Source organism: Aphis gossypii, chromosome 3, assembly GCF_020184175.1.
Source record: "Aphis gossypii isolate Hap1 chromosome 3, ASM2018417v2, whole genome shotgun sequence".
NCBI classification, from domain to species: Eukaryota; Metazoa; Arthropoda; class Insecta; order Hemiptera; family Aphididae; genus Aphis; species Aphis gossypii.
Window position 1 is genome coordinate 55,659,639 of NC_065532.1, and position 26,087 is coordinate 55,685,725.

A 26,087-nucleotide genomic window follows, 5' to 3' on the forward strand; every position below is an offset into this window, starting at 1 on the left:
ATGTTATCTATTATTATGGAAAAATGTGAAGGACTAGAAATGTATCCGGATGCAAATACTATAAATTGTGATTTTGAAAAAGCCGTTATAAATGCGATAAAAATCACATTCGGAGATGATATTAAAATACAGGGTTGTTTTTATCATTTATGTCAAAGTACACAACGGCAAGTAAAAAAACTGGGATTGGAAACATATTATAGAGAAGATGAGATGTTCAATAAATTTTGTGCAAAATTAGACGGGCTTGCCTTTCTCCCTGTCAACGATATTGAAAAGGGTAATTAACATGCATATAATTAGAAAATAATTATTTATTCTATTGTACTTATATATTTTTATTTTTATTCAGGATTACTTTATTTAAAAGATATCATTCCAGACAAAGCCAAAGAACTGGTTACATACTTTGAAAATACATATATTGGAAGTAGGTACTAAACGAATAGGGCGTAAACAACATAAAATTTCTCCTTTGTATTCGCCATCGGTATGGAATGTTATGGAAACCACTTTGCGTGATGGTAACCGGACAAATATTCAATGTGAAGGGATGGAATCATAGGTTTTCAAATTTGATCTCTGGTCAGGTGACACTACTGAGGGTCTTCCTATTTGAATATTTTATAATGTTATATAAACTTTGTCATCATACTTACTGATTATTGTAAAATAGATTGTAAATATACGTTTTAAAAAAAAAAAAAAAAAAAAAAAGGTTTTCAAATTTAGTAAGTACTTAGGTATACAATATTTATACAAGATTATTGTCGTTATATTATTCTAACCTATATTTAAAATATCAATTTCTAAGTAACACATAATCATCCAAGTATTTGGACTCTAATAAAAAAAATGCGTATGGAGATGGCCGCCGACGAAACAAAAATTGCACAAAGAGAGTTGGGGACATTGGATCCACCACGAAAAAAACCAAAATATGTAAAGATGCAAGAAAAACTTAAGATACTTTGCCTTGAATATATTAATGGTGAAAAAGAATTAGATATATTTTTAATTGCAATAGCAAATATAATACGATAATTTATATGATATTAATACGATATTTATATAATTTATTACCTCTTTTTAAATAGACTTTTTATAATTTTAATTTTAACTGACTATATTTATTTAAATATTATTTAAAACTATAACCTATAACTATAGATATGATTATTATATAACGCAACATATTATTTTTATTATTATTTTATCACCTACTGTATTATAAAGTATTATGTTATTAAAATGTGCTTTAAAATTGAACAAATTTATAATCAACAAAATTATGAGTATTAAAAATACAGATTTTTATAATTCTTTTGTATTTGGATATTTCGTCCTATACATTGGTCATTTTATCCCTGGATATTTTATCCGTTGGATATTTTAACCTTGGATATTTTGACTTGGATATTTAAGTATAGGATATTTTTGTCCCAATACCTAATTATACAGAAAAATAAAAATAGAAATAACAGGAGAAATAGATGACCAAATTACTTCATTACTATTAGATACAGGGACAGGTGTAACAGTTGTGAGCAAAAATGTTATTAAAAGTAACAAAATAACCCCCGAGAGTGAACTCTACCTTAAAACGGCAAATAATACTAAACTAAAAATTTTAGGAACGACTATGGCTCACATAAAAATAGGAACGACAGTATTAAACCACAGAATCATTGTAGTAGATAATCTATGCACACCCGCAATAATAGGATTAGATATAATGAAAAAGATCAACACAATCTTAGATTTAAAAAATAATTTAATTACATTTAACTATAAAGGTACCGAAACAAAATTAAAAATGAAACATGAAACCCAAATACAGCACGTTTCCCGGGTCACCCACGAAATATTAAATGAATATCAACAATTTTTATTGCATAATAATAATCTACAACACTTTAACAATACCTACGAGGAAATAACGGACGATTTGTTTAGCGATACATCAAGTGACGCTATCGCTCACTGCAAATGCCTAACGATGAACCGTGGTATCGCATTACAATTTCGTAACAAATTTAATAATATTGATAATTTAATTTTAAAAAACAAAAGAGTAACGGAAATTGCAGTTATTAAAACGGAAAAACAATGGCTGTTAAATTTGATTACAAAAAACTACTATTACGAAAAATCAACTTACGTTAACATATTCACGACATTACAAAACCTGAGAACATTTTGCCTAGAACAACAAATTAAAAAATTAGCATTACCTAAAATATGTGCAGGAACAGACGGAAAAGATTGGCCTATTATTTCTAATATGCTGAGGTTCATATTTCGAAATACATGCATAAAAATATCTATTTATGACATAAACAAACCAATATTAAATAATAATGATATCACTAACAAAATGAAAAATAATGAAAACGAATTTTTTTTTCGCCGACAATATTAATCGCGCACTGGGGGAAAATATTCTATTAAATGCATTATATAAAAAAAATCGAAGAAGTACCCGATGACAGCGACTGTGGTGCACATGCACTACGGGTTTGCTTGAGAGAAGAATGGGTAGAGGTATCCACAATAGAAATACTAAGGAAAATTAATATAGGTACCAAATACAACATCGGGATACTTTATGACTGAAGACGACTTAGCATATTTAGCAGACCAATTCAATAAAAATTTAACAATAATTTCAAAATACAAAAACACAGCTAACAATGTATTAAACACCGCTGTAATATACTGGAAAAAAAACCGTCCGATGATAGCACTGATTCATGAAAATAATCACTGGAGTCCTGCATTAATAAATCGAGAGTCATCACCACTTACCTTACACAATACATGCATATACACAATTATACCCGATGGTAAACATTATTACAAAACAAGTAAACCAATACTTAGACAAATGTAATGATAAATTAACATTAACTAGCTTTGACGAAAAAAATACTTATTAGATAAGCGTAATATGAACAATCCCGTAGAAATAAAAAATATTTACTTAAACAAAAGACCAATTATGTGGTACACTCAATATTGTCAGGATTATGAACATCTGTCAACATTCGAGTCAGCATTAAAATCTCACGAATATTCGAACCATCCATACTGGATCGCGGGGGGAGACTAAATTCTTGGCGACGTTTGGGGAACCTATATTAGAGAGTATCGTAACAGAGTATGTAATTAACGAAAACAAAGAAAAATTACCGGATAGGCATAAAAAAACAAAATTTCATCACATAAACAGTTTAAAACTAATTAATCAGAAAAATTATAAGGAAATGTTAAATTTTAATAACGTGCCATTTATTGACAAACAGAACACGGACGAATTAGAATTCGATATAAACCCGAAATTAACCCAATCACAACAAAATGTAAAATATAATGAAATGCATGATAAACAAATCGAAAATACTTACATTATTTCAAACGATATTATCCATCAATACGGAATATATATGTGCGCTTTAATACTGAGTTATATAATTATTCATTTAACGATAAAAAAACTAATGTTGTATTGTATGAGGGAACAAATCGAGAATATTATTAAAACTCAGAGAATAGAGGTCGACATAGAAGAATAGTGTAATATCAATTACATATATCATATATGTTTTATTTTTTAGCATAAGGATAATTTATTTTTTGTTTTAAAAAGAAAAAAAAATGTGTTAGTAAAAAAAAAGCGTAAAAGCAAAAAAAAGAGAGTGAGAAAGAGCTTTAGATCACGACAGTATCGATTTAAAGCTATATCCGGCATGAACCATAAGCACTGAACTCATATGGTTCAATCACGGCATTTCACTACAGTTTAAAGGCTGGCGACATTCATGGAGATGGACATTTCTAATATTTGACTGAACTGGTTCCAGGAGGAATGATATTTCGATGCATTAAAATTGGATAAATAAAATAATGTAAATTTTTTATAGATTTATTATGAAATGTAAATGTATAGAATATGGGTATGTATAGTCTATTCAGAATAAGAAACACAATCGGCGGCGACTTGTTTTCGTCGACGGTGGTCAGATTACACCCGTTTGTCTATCCCTATCAAAGACACTATCTGTAAGCTGCCCGTATATAGTAACCACGCCCATGCTCAGTAGTCGACCGCCGACTGTGTTTCTTATTCTGAATAAACTATATATATATGTAAGAAAAAATATGAGAAAATGAATACTTACAATAATTATTAAAACAAAGGGAAAGGGTTTTCGTAAATAATAAAAATAATAAGGTCAGTTATAACCTGGCTGAAATTTTACAATGATAAAAAAAAAACCAAAAAACATGTTGTTGACATTTACAAAATATTGCGTAGATTCGTTAAATTATTATTTACATACACGACTGTGAGAAACTGATGAGTCAAATAAACATAGATATAGAGCGTTCATTAAATAATAAAAATATAAAATGCGTGTGATCGTATATTTGTGTGTATAACCTGAGGCAAAGTACAGAAAAACGAATTAACTATACAGATATAAATATAAGTGCTGCAGTGTATGTATATTATAACGACCATCTCGTAACAATGATATATTTATAAATTATAAGTATTCGGATTCTTGTAAAAATTGTAATTAATTAAATTTAAAAAAAAAAGAGAAGGGTGGTAATGTAACGATTGTTACATATTTATTTATAAACATAATAATAAGCAACTGTAGGTACATATTATATAGTATAGGTATAGTATACATACATATATGTATATAGGTGTATACAGGGTGATTCTTTTAAGTGGGTACACTAATTATCTCGAAAAGTATTAACTTTTTTTAAATTTTTTTTTTTTAAACTTCTATGTTTATGTTTTTCTAAAACCGTATAATATTTTAATTTTTTTTACCCTTATATTTATTGGTGAAACCACTATCAACTTTTGATTTTCAAATGGTAACATATAATAAAAATATTATGAATTAATAATCCCATTTTTATTGTAAATTTACGCGTTAAAATTTTTATTTTTCATCGATTGGTTCGCGAGATACAACTCCTCAAAGTATTGGTGGTTTTCAAAATGTTTTCAATAATATTGTATAGACCAGGAGCTAGTCATAAATTTGATATCGTTGAACCCAATAGGTCAATAGGTATCAAAATAAATAACAATTAATGATTACCATTGTACTTTAAATCCTAATTATTTATCAACTTATCGACTAATTGGACATACCAAATTACCCAAGAATGATATATGAAAAACTGGAAATATATTATGACAAATTTATTTTAATCACAATTTCACAGATAATTATTTAAAAATTAAAATCATAGAGTATAATTAAAATGGTACCACCACGACACCACATAATTATATCTTATAACCACTAATGATTAAGGTATACCTTGATAAGTCCGTGACTGGTTAATGGTTATATTATGATTATAATATTATGCAGAAAGTAAAATATATTAAATACTTATATTTAGGTGATAATAATGCGCAATTGTCACGATTTATGATAGTTCTATCAACTATCAATTATTATCTTCAATAATATTGTTCTGTGATATTGTGAATGATATTATTAATGTTGTATGATAATAGTAAAAAATGGAATAGATTATAGAATAACAATTAATAGGTATTATAATTTTAAATTAATTAATTACCTTTTTTTTTATTATTATGGTATCGAGGACTGGAGGAGTAACTATGGTGTCAGTACTTCTCCTCCAGCCACCATCGTTTATTGTCAAAACAAAAACACACAACAATTAACAGCGGCTGGCCAGTTCCCCACTCGCTGCTATTAGTTAATTAATTACCTATCTAAAATCGTGTTATAGAGTTACCACTTACCACTTACCAGTTACACGAGTTATTAGTTATTAGTTATTTTTTTGAAAATCTTATAACTTTTTTTTTTATTGTACAAAAACTAATCTAATTAATGTAGTGATATTATTTAATTAACAATCAAATCGGAATCGCAACTCCCAAGAGTCCAAGACCACTAATAAAAAAGGATTTGAAAGAAAAAATTCACGAAGAATCTCGTGAAGAATGAAGATCCAATTACATTAAATTCTTGGTTTATTTATTATTTTTTTTTAATATATGTTCAAAATGCTTTCCATTTTGTGACAAACAAAATGTCATACGTTTTAAAACATTGTCAGTCGTAGATTTTTTCAAAATGTTAGCTGGTATATTTGAACAGACTTCTGTAATTTTGTTTATTAGCTCATTTTTACTGGATGGCATTTTTTCATAAACAGCATTCTTAACAAATCCCCCAAAAAAAAATCCAATGGTGTCATGTCTGGACTACGTGCTGGCCATTGAATTTCTGGACTCCGGGTACCCATCCAATTATCTTAAAAAACACAATTAAAATTATTATTACATAATTAATAGTATTATTTATTTATATAAATTGTATCCAAAACATATTGTATTAGTTTAACTTCAAGTAATTACTTCCATAAATGTTGTTTAAACAGTCCTGAACCTGCAGGTAGTTATGGGCTGGAGCACCATCTTGTTGCCAAAGTAAATATTTTCTTTTAGAAAGAGGCAAGTCTTCTAATAAAACTGGTAGTTTGTTTTTTAAAAAATGTAAATACTTTTTTCCATTGAGATTTCCCTCATAGAAATAAGGTCCTACTAAATGTTCATCTATAAGGCCACACCAAACATTAATTGACCAACGAGATTGGACATTACTTTCCAAGGCCCAGTTAGGATTAATTTCACTCCAATAATGTTGGTTATGGTGATTAACTTGGCCATTATTATGAAATCTAGCTTCATCAGTCCATAAAATATTTGAAAGTATTGTTGGGTCATCATCTAATTTAGTAACCATTTGAGCGACAAAATGTAAACGTCTTTCAAAATCATTGGATAGCAACTGCTGAACCTTCACACATTTGTAAGGATGATACTTATAACGCTTTGCCACACGTTGCACTGATGAATATGAAATATCCAAATTTTCTAAAATAATTATATTAAATTTTTAAATTATGGTTCCTGCAAAATTGTATTTTTTGTTTTGTTAAATTTTAAAGTTTTTAGTTGGTATATCTTTGAATTCACAAAAATTGTTTGTAATGTACAATTTTTTTAGAACAATTTGTACAATTTGTAATATTTTAGAACACATTTGTAAGTTGGGTTATATAAACTTATAAGTAAAAGTTCTACCTAATTTCATGCATAATGTTAAATTCTTTAATATGTATATTGTTAAATAAAACCATTACTATAATTTTGTGTCTATATCAAATGTGTTGTTTTTATTTTGTAATTTTAAATATTCTATTTTTCAAGTAAACAGGGCAGCTATTTATATGAACTATAGGTAGGTAATTTCATAAAGTAAAAAATGCATAAAATTACAAAATTGAAAATAATATTAACGAGTAACCCTCAGAAAACAAATTTATTACCAGATATTGATCTCAATGAAGTATAAGGGTTCTCATAAAATGAATCTAATATCAAAAAACAATTATTTTCATCTGTGGTTGTGTTAGCTCGTTTACGAGATTTACTAACAAATGTACCATATATTTCAATCTTTTTAAAAAGTTTTCCAAAATAAGTAAAATGAGGCTGTTGGCGATCTTCATAGAGAGTGTTGTACATCTAAGGAAATAAAATAATTTTTCTGTCAGTACTGTTGTCATTTGACAAACATTTTAAAAATATAGCTTTGTTACCTTAATGCAGCCCTAGAATTTTTTCCCGATTCAATGTAACATGTCAACATATCAGTTTTTTCCTTATTAGTATAAGACATATTTAAACAAAGTGTAATAATGAAAATAATACATGTATGTATATGTACATATATGTATACAAATGTATAAGAATGAATAAGACAATTAAGTGTAAGTATATATATTACAATTTACAAAACAAATGATGTTGTAGAAATAGACAAAGTCTAACCTTGCACAGCCTTTGGTATCATATTTATGTCAAAAACTAATAATGTAATAAGGAAAAATAATATTAAAAATATGAGAATACCTACAAATACATATTATATTATTTTGATTATTTTTAATTGATTTATTTAAAGTATAATGATGGTTTACATAATTCATATTTTTGTTTTAATTATTTTAATTGCAATTAAACATTAATATACCAAATATGTGCCCAAATACATCATGCTATAGTAATCTAATCTACATATTTAACACATAATTAAAAATTATATTAAAATAATAAAAGTGTGTAAAATTATTTATCCCCAAAAAAATAATAATAGATATTTTATTATATAACAACCTTTTAAATCTCCACTGATGAAACCTTTAAAGTTGTTAATAGATAATTACTGATATTTTTAACTAAAATAATTTAAGCAGCACAGAGCAGTCAGTTAGTGCATAATACTGATAGTTAAATAATTTAAAATACATTTTTAATTAATAAAATCTTATAAAATGCATCGGTGTTCACGATCAGAAATTGGGTCATTGTCTGAAATGATGACAAAGAATTGGTATTTGAAAAGTACATAAAATATAAACAGATGAGCAAAGATTTAATTACAGAAAATGAAGAACTAAAACAAGTAATTATCTTTCTATTAAAAATACAATTTTTATTTTAGTTACATTTAATTACTAGTTAGTAGATAATAATACTAACAAATATAAAAAAGCTACAACATACAATATTAAAAACACATTATCTTTATTAATTTCTAGAAAAATACAACTCTAGACCGGCAATTAAATTTGGAGGTTCTCAAAGTTGAAGATTTGGAGCTACAATAAAGAGTTGGCAGAGAAGGCTCAAAATCTCGAGCGCATAATTAACTTGAAAAATTAACTTTAACCCACTATAATTATTTAATATTTTAATGTACATACTTTAAATACTATATTAATTTAAAATCATGTATAGGAAACCCAAGAAAAAGAATTTCAAGTGAAGTTAACAGTATCACAGCAAACGACAATAGGATTGGAAGAAGAAGTTGTGCTGTTAAAAAGTCGTATAGAAAGTTGAATGAGGAATTGGTAATTATTTTATAAATTATATAATATACAGTTATACTATACATATTAGTGAACAATTATTAAATATATGTTTTATGTTAAAGATACTAAGGCGCAAGACGCTTCAAAATACATAGAAAAATTTGAACTACAATTATCCAAATTAAAACTGGAAGACGATGTTTTTGTGAAGGTAATTGAGTTTTAATTGTAAAGTATATTGTAGATTACCAGGTACCTATCCCATTAATCCATGTTATTTCGGAACTTCTTGTAAGAAATTTTTGAAATTCTGAAAAAAATTATAAGCAATAATATTATACAAATAAATATTGTAAAATCACTAATCAGAATCTAATGAATAAATTTAACATTAAACAAGGATACATTATATGATAATATTGTGCAACCAAGTGGTGTTTTTCATAAGAAACAGCCGACATATATTATTTATTCATAAAATAATATATGTTATTTAGGCTTTGTATTACTCATATTTAATTAATCACAGTAAATTTAAAATAATTAATATTCTATAGTTAAATATAAAAATGACCATGGTACCAACCTATTACTTAAGAACTACCCTTTAAAGTAATCCTTTGCCTCTACATCCGGGCACAGATGGAACATAATATGTTATATTGATGGTAATGAATTAACTATTAGTCCATAATGTAATTTATGTTTTAGACTAGATGTGCCTCGCTCTGCTGTGAAATTCGGTCTAAGTGAAATTTGGTCTAAGTGATATTCGGTCTAAGTGAGTACCCTAGGTCGGATACGGGACTGTAAAGAAAATATCGTAAAAAGTCTAATACCTAGTCACAATTTTAGTTAATCTAACCCCCGGTGGTTTGGAAGGAGCCGAGGGAGTCCTAACCTAACCTTAGATGGGTTCGAGTGAAAATCGTTTTACGGGGAATTCGGTCGGAAATGGTAATCAGGTGTCTAGAAAAGAGATAATTTACTAAAAAAGTACTTAAGTCGATCGTTGTGTTTATAAGTTATTACCTATAGTTAATATACCTAACTGATAGTAGGTATTATCATTGTTATCGCTCTCGGTGTAAAGTTTATCTCGACATAATAGCCCGCTGTTTTTGAAATGTGTAATTATATAATAATAAGATATATATTACATATACATATATATAAAAATACAAAAAATGGTAATTGTGATTGTCTATTTCTCCTCAACCAGTGTAATACGGTGTTCGGACGCTTGCCCGGTTCTTTTGTGTTTGTAAAACAAAAAACAAATGAATACGAAAAATTGCAACTGAGTGTCTAGCTATCCGTCCTCAACCAGTGTAATACGGTGTTCGGTCGCTTGCCCGGTTTTTTTTTTTTTTTTAAAACAAAAAACAAATGATTCCGAAGAATTGCAACTGAGTGTCTAGCTATCCGTTCTCAACCAGTGTAAATCGATACTATTACTCCTCAACCAGTGTAATACGGTGTTCGGTCGCTTGCCCGGTTTTTTTGTGTTTGTAAAACAAAAAACAAATGAATACGAAAAATTGCAATTGAGTGTCTAGCTATCTGTCCTCAACCAGTGTATATCTATACCTGTGAAAGTGTGATGTTAGTTCTTAAAACACATATATTATATTAAAAATTAATCGATCACATCATATATTGTACACATGTATTGAAAATCAAATTAATTAAAGGAATATAAAGTATTTTAAAGGACACTATAGTAAAGTATAATATTAACAAACAATAATATATATTATTGTATATATAAAATTAAACTTTGCAATAATACGTTTAAGTATTGTAGTTTATTCTTTTTAATTGTTTGTAATGGTAAATAATTAAGAATATGTATATTTTTATGATATATTTGATATATATTTTGAACATGAGACATAAAAAAAATAACATACAGTACAATGTGTATTATAATTATTATTACAATGTAAGTAATCAATGAAAATCTTACATACATAAAACGCTGTACATGGTGTGTGTTATAACAATTGTTATGGTCAACAGTGTCTGATTTGGTTACAAATCAGTAACTACAATGCTTATGTTGTATTATAACAATTAAAATGTTTGTTCAATGAAACAATATCAATCATTACTTAATACTTTTATGTTTCTTAAGGACATTGACAAACAATATAAATACAAATTAAATGTGTAAATTTAAATGCATGCCCAACATAAGTAGATTATTGATGAAATAAAAAAAATTAATGGAATACACAAATAAAATGCTATACATGCCGTGTAGCAAATTGTTATGGTTAACAGTTTTTACTTTAGTTGCAAATTAGTAGAATGATAGTTTTATTATTATTGATTATGTTCACATTTGCATTGATATAAGAGTTTCCAACACGAATCATTACTCCTTATGTTTCTGAAACAATATAAATACAAACAATAACATACATTTGGTATGATTTAATATTCTAAATATTTTACCAACTCATGTGTTTGAAGCAAGTTTAAGTACATGTTTGACATTAGTTACGAATTCACTACAAAGCAAATTCGCATCCAGAGAGAACCACGTGGAGGTTGTCAAACTTTCTCTCCGCGAGTCACACTCATGACTGCCCATAAACTGTTGGTCACACAGACCACTTGGATCACACAGATCCCTTTGATCACACAGACCACTTGGATCACATAGATCCCTTTGATAACACAGGTTAGATGTTAACGATTAAGTTCTTGTAGGCTTCATTATGCAGTTGTTTGCAGGACCTCTCTGTATACAATGTTCTTAGTGACGAATCTACCATGACCATCACCACACATACCAACTCTTATGGATTGTGAGTTCCTCACTCGTGAAAAGGCTACGTACAGTTGTCCGTGCGTGAATACCGGTGAAGGCAGAAGCAATCCAACTCTATCAAACGTTTGTCCCTGTGACTTGTTAATGGTCATCGCAAACGACAAACGTACGGGGAACTGTACTCTTCGCATTATGATGGGCAGGTCATCTTCGCCACACGACGTGAGTGGTATCGCAGGTATGATTATTTCGTCCTGTGCACCACCAGACAACATCTTCGCCTTGAAGTTGTATCGTCGTAATTCAGTGACAACCAATCTCGTACCGTTGCAAAGGCGTCTCTTAGAATCTAGGTTCCTAAGCAACATGACAATCGAACCCACCTTTAGCGTTAAGTTGTACGGCGGCAGTCCGTCCGGTTCCAGAGTGTTGAGGAACTCTGTCGGATAATTGGCCACTTCGTCAGGGTCATCGACCACAACAGTGTCTATGGCCGTGTAGCTCCGTTGAGCTCCATCGATGCGTTGTAACACCGTGCGATTGACCTTCCTACAATCGTCGTTCCTGGGACATAAAATTATTTTCCGAGCAAACTCGTCGATGTTTGCCAACGACATTTGCTGCGGGAAAACAAAATCAATCAAATTAGCGATGTCACATACCATTTCTTGGGGGATTTCGACGCTGTCCCGAACACCGTCGACCGCTGGCAACTGGCCGCTCCCGAGCTGTAGCAACCAAGTAGCAAAGTCCACATCGTTGTCGGCACGCATGTTTCGCGTCAGACTGAACTGTTCCATGTCGCGCCACAGAGAGTTATATTTAATCGACGACCTTACAATGTCACTCCTTGTCCCTCTGCGCACGACAGGCAGTATCTGTCTGAAGTCGCCGGCGAACAGGACCGGTTTCCCACCAAACGGTAATTCCGATCCCATGATGTCCTTGAGCAATCTATTGACCACCTTGAGTTGTAGTCCCGGTGACATTGGCGCTTCATCCCAAACGATGAGTGCCGCGTCACGTATCCTCTGAGCACGCAACGACTGCATGGTGATGGTCGACGTTGAATCGTCAGTCAGTGTACCGAACGGCAACCCGAACGTAGAGTGCACCGTCATGCCGCCGTCCATCAGCGATGCTGCAATTCCTGTAAATGCACGGACAACACGGATCGCCCTTGGTTGCGAAGAGACCATATGAGGCATCCGTATAACGTCGTTTTACCTGATCCTCCGGGTCCGTCGACGTAGAACATTTTTGAGCAGTTTCTGTTGTCGTTTATGGCCGCCATCACACGATCGAACACTGTCCGTTGTTCGTCGTTCAAGCCGTCCAATTGTACAGTCCAGCGTACCGCCGCGTCTATTGCACACAGAATGTCATCGTTAGGGTCTTCTTCTAGCAATGCGACGTCCAATAGAGGTAAACTGTAGTCCGAGAGCGATTTCCCGTGAACCTGAAGTAACTGCGCGATGGCGTTGAGACACGCCGCTCTAGCGCGCTCGGCGTCTCGCAATCGCTGATTAAAGTCCTCCATCATGTGAGCTTCGCTGACTTGGTACAACGCCAGCGGGTTTGCGGTCTCGCAAAACAACAGTATCGTCACAAATAGGTAACGAAGCTGAACTGGAGTGTCCAATGTTGCCGATTCTGCCATGCAAACCCGCAAAGCTCGGTCGTCTTCCAAAAGTCCCATTGCGACGGCTGCAGCCGCATAGGTTGGATGCACCACCCCCGTCTACTGTCCTCATATCGCGGAAAGACTGTGAACCTCTCTTGTGCAGAAGTAGCAATCTCAAATGAAAACGATCTCGATCAAGTGGGTTGACGACGTACATTCGAGCCAACGTCTCGTACGTCATCTGTCTTTGCCGTCGCGCCCATGATCTGCGTGTCACGTTCCAAGTGTAGTGTACCGGTATCTCGTGGTACAGGTATTGTCTAGCCTCGACATCGATGGCGTTGAGCGCAAAGAAAGCCGTGAGTTTAGTTCGAGCCAGGGCGGCGTTTTGTACTCGCTCTAATACCTGTCCGGGTTCAAAGTACACGTTGTGATAGTTTTCCAGGTGGACGGGAAGTCGTCTAACGATGGTATGACTTTTGTTATGCATTTCATACGAAAACAACCTCCAAACAGCTTCTGGCGGACTGACGTACCGCGAGTTTATGTAACTGAAATCAATAATATATATTATATCAAAAAATAAATATATTATATTAAAAAAAAAAAGTGTTAGGCAACAACAACATATATCATTATACAATTTATATTATATGAAATCTTATATATATAATAATAAGTTTAAAGTGTAGTAGTAGTTAACTAATATGTGATACTGGTATGCCATATGCAATGTTATTGTAGTTGACAATTGTTTTTCTTGGTTTATTTAATTAAATTAAATTAAATTAAATTAGAAATTGCTAATCATAATAATATATTATACTATATAATATACATTGTTGTATAAATAATAATAACGAAGTTAACGTTACTGGGAAGATTGATACATCTTTACAATATGTTTAGTAGACTGTTCCAAGTGTATTGTATTGAAGTAGAATATTAGATATTTTTATTGCATAAACTAAATAGAAATTACCCCAAAAAAATAACAGATATAATACATAATGACATAATAACAATAACAAATAAGATTGAACAGTAATATTACCGTTAAATGATATAATAATTATGCTATGTATTCATATAGCATATAATGTAATATACTATTAAGTAAATAAGTATTTGTAAAATAGTAAAAAAACAATAGAGAACAAATTAAGTTAAAATTATAATAATTAGTGAAATGTAATTTTTACAACTTTAAGTTTAATTCACTTACTTATCTATTTCGTCTCCATTCCAAGGTAGCCGCGTCATGGCCCTTGTATACATATTTATACAAATACATTACGCTCTTCACAGTAGAGCACACCTCAACGTTTATGTGTGCGTCATACTTAACCAGCAAGTACGGGTTGTACGGGACAACAAACTCATTGCCGACAGGGTGACCTCTGACGTTTGCCACAAGTCCATTGTTCGGTCTGCGGTAAGTCGGGTAACCATTATCAGAAATGTACAGAGTCTCTTCACTGTATTCTTTGGGATACTTCTTTGAACAACTATTGTCCAACATACACGGACTGTTGCGGTTGAGTTGTCCACACGGTCCGTGAACCATGTGCGATTTCACTCTGTCAAATAGTCTTTTCGGTTGCCGGTTCAGGCAAGTAGGCACACACAACGTTGTCGACGTCGTCAGCAGTAAGCAACTTGCTATCCTCGTGCAAGATTATTAGTATGTGTGCGTGTGGTAGACCACGTTTCTGAAACTCAACTGTATACACATAAGCAGCTATGTTACCAAACACTCTATTGACCGTTATGTCATGCATTAGCTCCTTTAGTTTGCATGGAACACCCTCGCCACCAAATCGGGCCTGTCGTTTGCCTTCAACCAACATGGAATGTTGTCTACTATTTCTGGCCACTTGGGGTTACATGTAAACGTTATGAATAGGTCAGGTTTTCCATACTTACGCACAATAGCCATTGCGTCGTGGTAACATTGTTTCATGTACCGAGGACCACCTACAAACGTCGATGGTAGAATCGTCCTGCGGCCTACAGGGTTGATTTCGTCAACGTGGAGCTGTTGGTTTATGTGGTCCACAAGGCCCCGATATGCATCAGCAAAAAGCGCTCTCTGATTGTCTCGAGTGTAGCGCAGATTGTTCGCTTCCATACGGACGTATTGATCACACACAAACTGCTGCAATAAAAAACCACCTGCATGCAATAAACTAAATGTATTACCTTCATTCCCATTGCTATTGTTTCCAGTGTATCTAATGGCCAGACGGTAACATACAAACTCCCTGATGGTGTTACGAACCCGAACCGTGTTTCGGCGGTTGCCCTCTTGTAGTAAGTTGTAATGCCATCCGGTTTCTCCGTACGGGAAGAACAGTGGATACAACATTGGATCCGCATGAGACGAACCTGCTGATATGCTTTGCATCCGGTGATTTGGGTTAACCGGGTTGGAGTCATAGATAACCAGATCTAGGTTCCCTGGTGGTTGACCATCTTCACAACAAAGACGACAGCTACCTACCTCGTTCACATGAGCAGCTGGTTGATTGTATCGCCGTGTGATCATTGTTTGGGTCGGCAATTATGTGCATGGTCACCCTTCTCGGTTGTAACATGGGATTGGCAGCAGCAGCATCTTGTTCCCTCTGCCATACTTGTCGCATGTTTCTGTAACAAAATAATATTAAAGCATGTGTGTATCTTGTATATATATTCACGTAATATGTGTACAGTATATATATGAACATTTTCATGTAAATAATTAATAATATAATTATAGTTATTATCTGTATGCTTGGTTGTATTGTATGTATGGTGTATAGATAAGGTTAGTTTATAGTGTACATCATGTTTTATGAAATTTGTTCAATCATACACTTGAATTTTCGGTATTTTCGCTAAATATTCTTATTAGAATTGTGGATGCAATATTAAAAATTGTAAGTATTGTAAGGTAAAGTCACTCAAAGCCATATGATGTATCACTTGCATGAAAAATAACTCAATAACACTTATTATAGTTAACCATATGGAAGTGTAACCTGAACAACAGTACAGCACAGTATTAATTATGTTATGTATCATTGTTGAATGGTAAATTTTGTTAAAAAAATATATACTTGGTATAATAAAAAAATTAAAAGTAAAATAAGTATAGAGGTATTAAGTCAAAGTTTTTTTTTTTTGTACAATACACACTGTATATATATATAATAATAAAAGTAAAATAAAATAAACAAAATATTAATCAACTACATTACACAAGTGTATTAAGTCTTGTTACGATATCATAATATGATATGGAATAGTTTGAAATAATTAAATTAAAACTTAAAAATTGGTTTCTTAATGAGTGGTAATGTAAACTACAAATATATATAAAATGTTACACTACAATTTACACGAATGTTGTGTTTTCAATGAAATATTAACTACACATGACTACAATAATTATTAATATTATTACTTATTAATTATAATTAATTAATGTGATATGTGTTTATTTAACTAAATATATATTATTAATATATTACTCAAAAGCCACTGCGAATGGATTGATTTGCCGTAATAGACTGTCCAAGTCTGTAAGCAAGTTCTCCAACAATGGGCTTGTGCGTGGTTGTTGTGCCATACGAATCTGGTTGGCTGACTCGGATTCAATGAAATATAACTCGCAGTATTTCGGTTGCATCAGTTCATTCCTGACAACGTCATTACTAATTCTGCGGTACACCTGCCCGTGTACAGTGAACACTCTCGGTCCCGGACCTGGCAAACGTCTTGGGTTGAGGTCAGTGGAGAACGCAGCAAATGCCAGTGTGTTGTTGTACCGACGGATTTCTTTGCGAAAATGTTTAGCTACCTGTGAATCATCTATCAACAAACGAATTAATAACTCTGGTGGTTGACCCAACACACGCTCTCCTGTAACGGCCATTTGACCGTTATTACAACACGTTGTAAAATGATTTCTGTTTACACGTTCGCAAGAGAAATGACGGGCACCACATTGCGTGCAGACGGCATCCAATGGTCCAATGTCATGGCGCTCTGGAAGTTCATATTGAATGCCAGCCAGACGGTCTCTCATGGGCACGTGCGCTCTGGGAACACCCGGTGGAATCGGCACAAACTGTAATTAAAATGACAGTTGTAAAAGAAAAAACTGTAACCAATATTCATTATAGTGTATGAGATATTTACTGACCTCTTCATCGACGCCTGGTAAACGTCAAATATATCCCTGAATTCAAATACTGCCTCTGCGTCAGCAGGCAGTAAATCCACAAACTCAATGTCACCTTGTACCACTTCCTCGGGTTGCAATGGGTCTTCTTCATTTATGTCCATCATTACCTCATCCATTTGGACTTCAATAATTTCCACCTCTATCTCGTTGTCATCAGGGATAGCCACGTCCACTTCTTGTTCGTTGCCTAGTGCCGCAATCTCCAAGACCGGTTGAACTAACTATATCATAAAAGGAGGTCAGTTTTAATGTGCGTACAATAATATAAGTTTATGTTATGTATAGTGAAAAAGCATGAATTTAATAAGCATATTGCATAAAATTATCTCACCGCTAGGGAATCTAATAAATTGCAACACATTAAATAAATAAAAAACACTTGTATAAAAATAATCAAATATAATTAGGGACATTTTCCATTTCACATTTAAACTCAACATCATAGAGAAATACACTAAAGACTGAATATAGTTTAATAGCAGCATTTAATTTTAATATATTATTAACTTTTACATTTACCTACTTATTAAAAAATAATTCAAATATAGTATAATATATTGTAATATACTATTATACTTAAAAAAAAATAAAATGTGCAATTACTAAATGATAATAAAAATTATTATCAACATAACATAATATATGATGTTATGTATACATCAAATTGCTAAACCTACTACCTATTTGAATGTAAAATAAAAACCTATTATTTAATAAAAATTCTGTTATAATAAAACTATAATAGAACCATATAATAAAAATATAAACTTTATATAATATATTATTATAGTGTAAAGTGTAATGTATAATTTATTGTTGTCTTGCATAACATTGAAAGTGTTATTGGAACTGTTCATAATAACAGCTAACACACACACACACACACACATATATATATATATATATATAATAATAATATATAAATAATATTTAACTCACTAAAGATGGTACTACTCTTGGTAATAGACGGCGACGAATTCTGCCCAAAGCGTAGTCACGACCAGGGACAAAATGTCTCGAACACAGTTTTGAGTTGACAAATATCTGTTGAGCATACAAACCATTGATCTCGGCGAACAACACCCATTGACGTCTCTGCTCGTCATTCAGTGGAAACCTAATGTAATCAATTTATGAATATTCACAGTGTATGGCTAGAGTAGTAATAAAACATTATTGTTATTTATTAGTTGTCACCTGTGCACAGACACTCCATCAAGACCACTGACGTTACCACAGATCACACATATTTTCACCATGGTGATGTGACTAAAAAGTGACATTTTAATGATAATCGAAAATGTTTTAACTAATAATTAAATGTATTAATTAATATATGTATATATAACTATATAAGTAGTATAGGTAGGTAGTATAAAACATAAGTTTATACACTCGGCGTAATTATATCGTACCTATGTTATCAGTGGTGATAATAGATTAACACGGGAATCCCAATAGTTTTGTGTTATTTTTAGAAAAACTTTGAATATTAACGGTATATAATGTACATTGAAAATAATAAATGAAACGCATAAAGAAAATGAGAAAAAAAATCAAATAGGAATACGACAAATATTCACATTGAAAAAGTGCGAGGTACGAACGTAATGAGGATGTCGTTGACCACATCGACCGACGATCCTGGAAAAGAACTTGAAAATAATAGAACACATTAAGTTGTAAATAAAAAAAAAAGCGGCATCCTCGAAATCACATCCGGACTTAGTGGGAACACGGCCTGGTAGTTATTCGCGTTGCATTCTGAATTGAACGACTATAACGCATCCTTGTAATACTCGGGGCGAATGCGCTAATTAATTAGCTTATATGAATGATAGAAATTGTACTTACCGGTCTGTAAAACGTCCAACGAAGTTAAAAAAAAAAATTATATATATGTACTAAAAAAGTACAGAAAAAAGTGCAAATTTTTGTGTACGTAAAAACAAACGTGTTGCATGAACGTCAAAGAAAAGTTGCCTGATGCAGGCGCACCGGACCCAGGTCCTCAACGCTTTTCGCTCTCCACTCCCACTCCGCCACAACATGGCACCAGTATTACCAAATATTAAATACCGCACATAATATAATTTAATTAATATTACAAAGGATATTATTAAATATTAATTGTCAATCGTCACTGATGGATAGACTGATGGACCAGACTTGCGGTTATTTATAGTACCAATAATACCAACCATAAATGCGTAATATGCAATGGAATAACGAATGTCTTACGGACGCCATTCAATCTGAATTGTTCATTCGAAGTGAGTACACGTATTAGTTATTATAACCTTTTCGTGTGTATTTTTTGTTTGTTTTTAGGTTAAGTGAAATATGTCATTTTACTTAATTAATAATTTAAAATATTAAATGTTATAGATAATGTTCAACATTAATATAAATATAAAAAAAATTGTGAACAACCTTAGCGATGGCCAAAAAAGCGGTCAAAAAAGTATGAATATCAAAAATAATGAACATTTACAACGTTACCTATACACTTTTATTTTTCAGGATGCTATGGCTGTGGCAAAAAGGGCCATTTGGCCCGTGATTGTACGTATATTTTGTAATTATATATATTATTAGTATTATTGGACGTAAGCAACAAATCTTCCTAAATTATTAATAATAAGATCTGTATTTTTAATACTTGTTGTCCAGGCAAAAAGCAGAAGAGGGAAAACCGCCCGAAGACCTTAAAGGGCGGTTACTGATCGCGGGGAAAAAGCACCCCGATCACCCGAACGACGGTCCGGGGCGTCGTCTCGCGAGCGGTCCGAGGTTCGTCGCTCGCGCCGCAGCTTACCAGCACCGGCACGCGAGCGGCAATCCGCGGCATCGTCTCGCGGGCGGCGATCCCCGGCGCCGTCACCACAAAGGCGGCCCCGGTCCGTACCGAGAAGTCGGAGCTCGGTGGTGGCGGACCGTGTGGCCGCTATGGTCATCGACGTAAGTAGTACTTATTTATTATTATTAATTAATATTTGTTAAAAATATAATTTAAATACATTGTTTACAGGACAAAAAAGGATGTCCAAACAGTAAGCAATAATTTTTTTTTTGTGTTTGCATTTATTATTATTTTTCTAAATTCTAAATTTGTTATATTTATTTTTTCAGAATAAATAAATATAATCAATATATTTGTATGTGTTTTTCTTTAAGAGTTTTCCTGAGTATATATTTATATTAATATATGAGTATCTAATAATTAAATAATAGTATCAGTTGTAGAAGTGCAACTTAAATGTATCATGTTTGTAAAGGAAAGTATAAGTTCGATCAAATTACTTACATTACAATTACAGGTATTTGTGCAGCTAATAGGTTAACCTAATAATAATAATAAACATGTATTTTAAGTACCATTATTATTATGTTGATTGTTGGCACCGTTTGGTATTTTTTATTTTTTGGTTAGTAGCTTAAATAATTAAAACATTTATGTATGCTTATTCAGCTTATTGTAATCTTAAGTATATTATATTATATTAATTAATTTTAAAATATATAATGCAATAAAATATTAAAATGTAAAAAAAAAATTAAGCAGTATAATAGGTAATAGGTATTGGTTAATTTACATGAGCTATTGCGTATAATACATTTAATTTTTTTTTTTTTAATTTCATTTTCACATAAAAATGATGAAAATAGAAGAATTTTTGTAAATGAATTTAATATTAATAAGAATAAATAACATAATACATTTAATAAATTCATATTTACCATATTAAGTTACTATAATAACATGTCCAATGTCCATCCAACATATTATATTCAGTCATAACAATTCTGCTTTAATATACACACACAGTAATATAAGTAAGTTTATATATATATATATATATATTGGTATACCTCATACCAGTGTATGTATTGAAATGTCACACTTATAATCATAATCATAACTATACACTGTATAAACTCTTGTTTCTTATCCATATGTACAGTGTCAGTGTGTTGTAGGTATATCCGTATTCCGTATATATTATAATACTACATCATAGTCCAATATATTAGGCAAAACATTAAAACAAATCAAATAGGTATCAATTGTACAATACAATATATAAAAATATTTAATATAGGAAATAATAATATATATAATTTATTCAGAGAAATTGTTACAGTATACATTAAAACGTATTACACATTACACCATAGTCAATTTAAAGGACATGCATAATAAAATACTATAAGAAAAGTGTCATAAACATTTCCTACAGAAACTCTTAGGTATGATTAAGAATATTTGCAATTACAACTTTGACTTACCTAACTATACCTGTACTCAACTCTTTCAGGGACTTTTATATTATGAGACATATCAATTTTATATGTAAATGAAGAGTATGCCATCATATATACCTGTATAATAATTCCGTATAATTCGTGTGTAATAAAGCTTATATTAATATTAATTGTCTATCTATTTAATATAACGTTTCAAAATACAACAACATAATATTTTAATATAACAAACAGCCGATAAAAAAAAATCGAAAAATAATAAAATCGTCGAAAACCCGCGTAATAATCGAACCTAACCTAAGAAAAACGCGTTATCGAGACGGCGGCGTTGGAGAACCGTCTGTTTTCGCGATAACGACGGCGGCGGGCCATGGAAGAAAAGAACGGCGACCGAGGCGCACTCTTTTCATAGTGAAACGAACTATTGTTCACGCTTTATTATATAAGACGTGTAATTCATGGTGGTGCCCTAAACACAGCAGCTTGAAGCAAGATTTGCCTTTTTTAGTTCCAGCAACTTTGGAGGAAAAACAGGCGTTGCGACTGGCAGTTACCCGACAAAAGTATTGGGTCACTGAATCAAAGGTATGATATAGATTATAACATTTTAGTTAACTCGATTAAAAAAAAAAAAAAAAAATTAAAATAATTACCTATCTAATAAATTTATAAAACGTAGATACCTATGTCTTCAACTATAAGTGTCCTTAATCTCCTTTGCTCATTATCTTGTACAATTTTCAACTGTTTATTAGATCAAATGTTGTGTCTTGGATCGTAAAACTGGTGTTGATAAGCACGTAGTTCCTCCAAAGTGTTTTACAAATTTTTTAAATGAAAAAATGAAAAAGGATTTCATTTTTAAGCCTTCCGGAGGGACTCAGGAGTCTACGTCCAAAGAAAGTGTGGGAGATCAGCCAGCAGAAACATCCAAGGCCGTTGCGTATGTTATTTCTGATGACGAGAATTATTAAAATTTAACATTTGTGTGTTTGAGTTTAATAAAAATAAAATATTAATATTACATTTTACTATTTTAATATGAATTACAATTTAGAATACTATTAATAATCCTGATTAGTATGAAGGTTTACACTACACTAGTATACTGTATACTAGACTAATTACTAAGTAGTAACTCAAGTAAGTTGTAAATATACTATTGTATATTTCACATCTGTTTCTTTGGTGACTACCTATGATCTATGCACGATTTAAGATAATTCTATCTTAAATTCTTAAATAGTGGGAACTTTTCACATGATAGTTTAGGTTTTCCCCAAAAAGTTGCTCATTATTTATCACAGATGTCTACATAGAACAGTATAGAAGTCTGTGTTATTTATTAATGTTATTACACCATGATTAAAGATATGTTTAACACAAAATAATATTGTACCCATGATATTATATACTTAGAATATGATAAGGGTCTTAATTCGAATTTCAAATGATAACAAAATTTTTTATTTCTAAAAAAAAGGAATTCGAACTCTTTAAATGAAAAGGAAACTTAACATCAAATAGTTTTGATAGTTTCCATCACAATGGTATATTGGTTTTGGTATTTTCGTAAGATATAAGTATATAATTAATGATAACTTGAATAAGATGAACAATTTATTAATACAATAATTTATGATTTTATTAATAAACTATAACCTACAATCATAACATTTTATTATTTTAATACACCTTTGGAATATATGTTGTTGCGTGCCAGTATCAGATTTGAATCCAATAGGTTAATTTGAATGAAAGTTAAACTTAATAACGAAATATGTCTTTATTGCATATAAACAAAATACATGTAACAAATAAATAAGTGGCTGAGTGACGTGAAAGTGCTCAGTTGTTGATAGCTTTGGTACATCTGCCGTTGCTGGTCTTCGGGCTCCCTTATATATTGTGGTGCGTCTCTTGTTTACGTCGTGTGGTCGCCTTCTGGGCGAAACCAGGTGTCCTCGTTGTTGTTGTTGCAAATTCGGACACGAATTTGAGAATGTGCAATAACATCTCAAATGCATCATTAGTGCACTGTAATTATTGGTGCGCTTACTATCCCGACACGTGTCATGGTCATAGTAGCATCCGCATTACCCTTGACACGAGGCATGGTCATACTAACTTAGCCTTGTAATCTCGTAGATATCTTATAGATATCTCGTAGCCCATAACAATGTATACCTATTTAAAATTATCTACATACCTACATATTCACACATATGTACACATAGTAAAATAATATAATAAAGTAATAAATAATAGTAAATAATATATATAATATATATGTACAATGTACATACATTTACATAAAAAATATATACTAGGTATAATTAACATCAAAATCTATTAAAAATAAATTATTGTGTTTGAGATCTTATAAAATTGTCCATAATACAATTTGAACAAAATAATTTTATATTTATCTTGTAGTTTGAACGATATATAAATATATACAACATACTTAATAGCTATAAAACTTAGTAAATAATAAACTTATAAATAATTACATAGTAAATGATACATTTTTTTTTTTTTAATAACATAATATAATACCTGTATGCTGAATTAAATTTCAGATGGTGTGTGACAAATTGAAGGGTCTCATTACTCATTTGTAAAATCTCTTCAGAGGAGCACATAAAGCTACCTAAGAAATTATTTTATACACCTTATGATACAACTAATAGAAATCTAAAAATGTAATTAAATTCATATAACATGAGGTGGCTTCAGCCATATTGAAAATATTATTTTCACGATTTAACATTATTTTATTAACTATATTTTTACAATACAATATTAATTTTAAATTTTACTTTAACTTGTATAGTAGGCATACATACATATAACTGACATGTCTTATTTTTATAATTTACCTTTTCATAGGTTTATTATTATTATTATTATTTTTTTTTAACTATTTCACATTAGTTTTGAGTTAACTGTAACAAGTCAATAATTTTAATTTTAAATATACATAAAATAGTACCTAACTATAAGTTAACATCTAGCATACTGTATTTTTTAAATGCATACTAATTGTACAACTTTTTTTCACTTATTTTACTTAATTCAAATTTGCAAATCCTACATATTACCCAATATTATATTTATAATATTACAAACCACTTAGGTAAATAATTTCAAATTATTTAAAAGTGAAAGACAACGAATAGCTGAATATTTCAAGTTTAAATTTATATAATGTTTTATTTTAAGATTATTTTAATAATATAATTATGAATATTATTAAAAACAATAAGGTAATATATAGGAAAACAGCTTACCTATTTCAATATATCATGACTGAAATCACCCCATTTTATATTACTATTATTATGAATCACTATAAAAGGCATTTGTATAGCAGGTTATCTACCAATTTACTAGAAGTGATCCACCACAGTATTAAGATATGTAAATATACATTGTACAATGTACATATTAGGTATAAAATACATTTCATCACTAATATTATTAAGATATATTTTTTTTTGGATCATAAAATCAAATAAGAATCCATTTAAAAATACATTCTTCACTTCGTTCAGAATCTAATACACAGTTCACCATAATTGACTATTGCAACGATATAAAAATTCTATTTCAATTATCGCAATTAGGCGTTCCTACATGGCAACATTATTATAATACATTATAGTTATTGGCTTAAATTGAGAAGTATGTAATAAGTAATAACTATAATAATTAATAGGTAAATAATAAAGGAGTAGAAGTGAAATTGATTGACTTTATTACTACTACTTTTAAATAAATGTACAGGTATCTGTGGTGAATATTTATAAAATTTGATAGAGTCCCTGCTAGACAAATGCCCTTTAAAATTGTACCATAATTTAAAAGCTCAGGACTATGATAAGTCTATTCCAATTTAAATCATACAGTCAAATCAAAATATTCGTAATGCAAAAATGCAAAATATGAGTTAAGATCATAACATGTATTCAATAAATAGAAGCAAACTCAACTTAACCCCTAAATAAAAAAATACAGTAAAATTTAAAAGTGGGACTAATAATATTTATTTTGATTTAGTAGGTGGTAATACCTAAATAGCTAACAACACCAATCAAACAGAAGGAACTATTCAGTTGCAAAACACTAAATACAATATACATACCTAGTTTAAAATAAAAATATTTTTATGATACCTAAACATTAGGATTAAGACATACCTACCTAATATTATAACAAAGTGGTTA

At 30.9% G+C, this 26,087-nt stretch overlaps 1 protein-coding gene and 2 pseudogenes across 1 annotated transcript; 1 reads left to right on the plus strand and 2 right to left on the minus strand.

Annotated features, from left to right (window-relative positions):
- On the plus strand, positions 1 to 1,108 carry LOC126551135 (uncharacterized; annotated as a pseudogene).
- Positions 1,109 to 11,682: 10,574 nt separating this feature from the next.
- On the minus strand, positions 11,683 to 12,889 carry LOC114119919 (ATP-dependent DNA helicase PIF1-like). Its single transcript, XM_050203906.1, has one exon. The coding sequence runs from the start codon at positions 12,868 to 12,870 to the stop codon at positions 11,683 to 11,685; it is 1,188 nt and encodes a 395-aa protein (XP_050059863.1). The 5' UTR covers positions 12,871 to 12,889.
- A 2,261-nt stretch (positions 12,890 to 15,150) lies between these two features.
- Positions 15,151 to 17,549, minus strand: LOC114127643 (uncharacterized; annotated as a pseudogene).
- Between the last annotated feature and the right edge of the window lie 8,538 nt (positions 17,550 to 26,087).

Excerpts from the sequence above, each read along its gene's own strand:
- LOC114119919 (XM_050203906.1), bottom strand. The coding sequence starts at position 12,870 with ATGGACGGCGGCATGACGGTGCACTCTACGTTCGGGTTGCCGTTCGGT.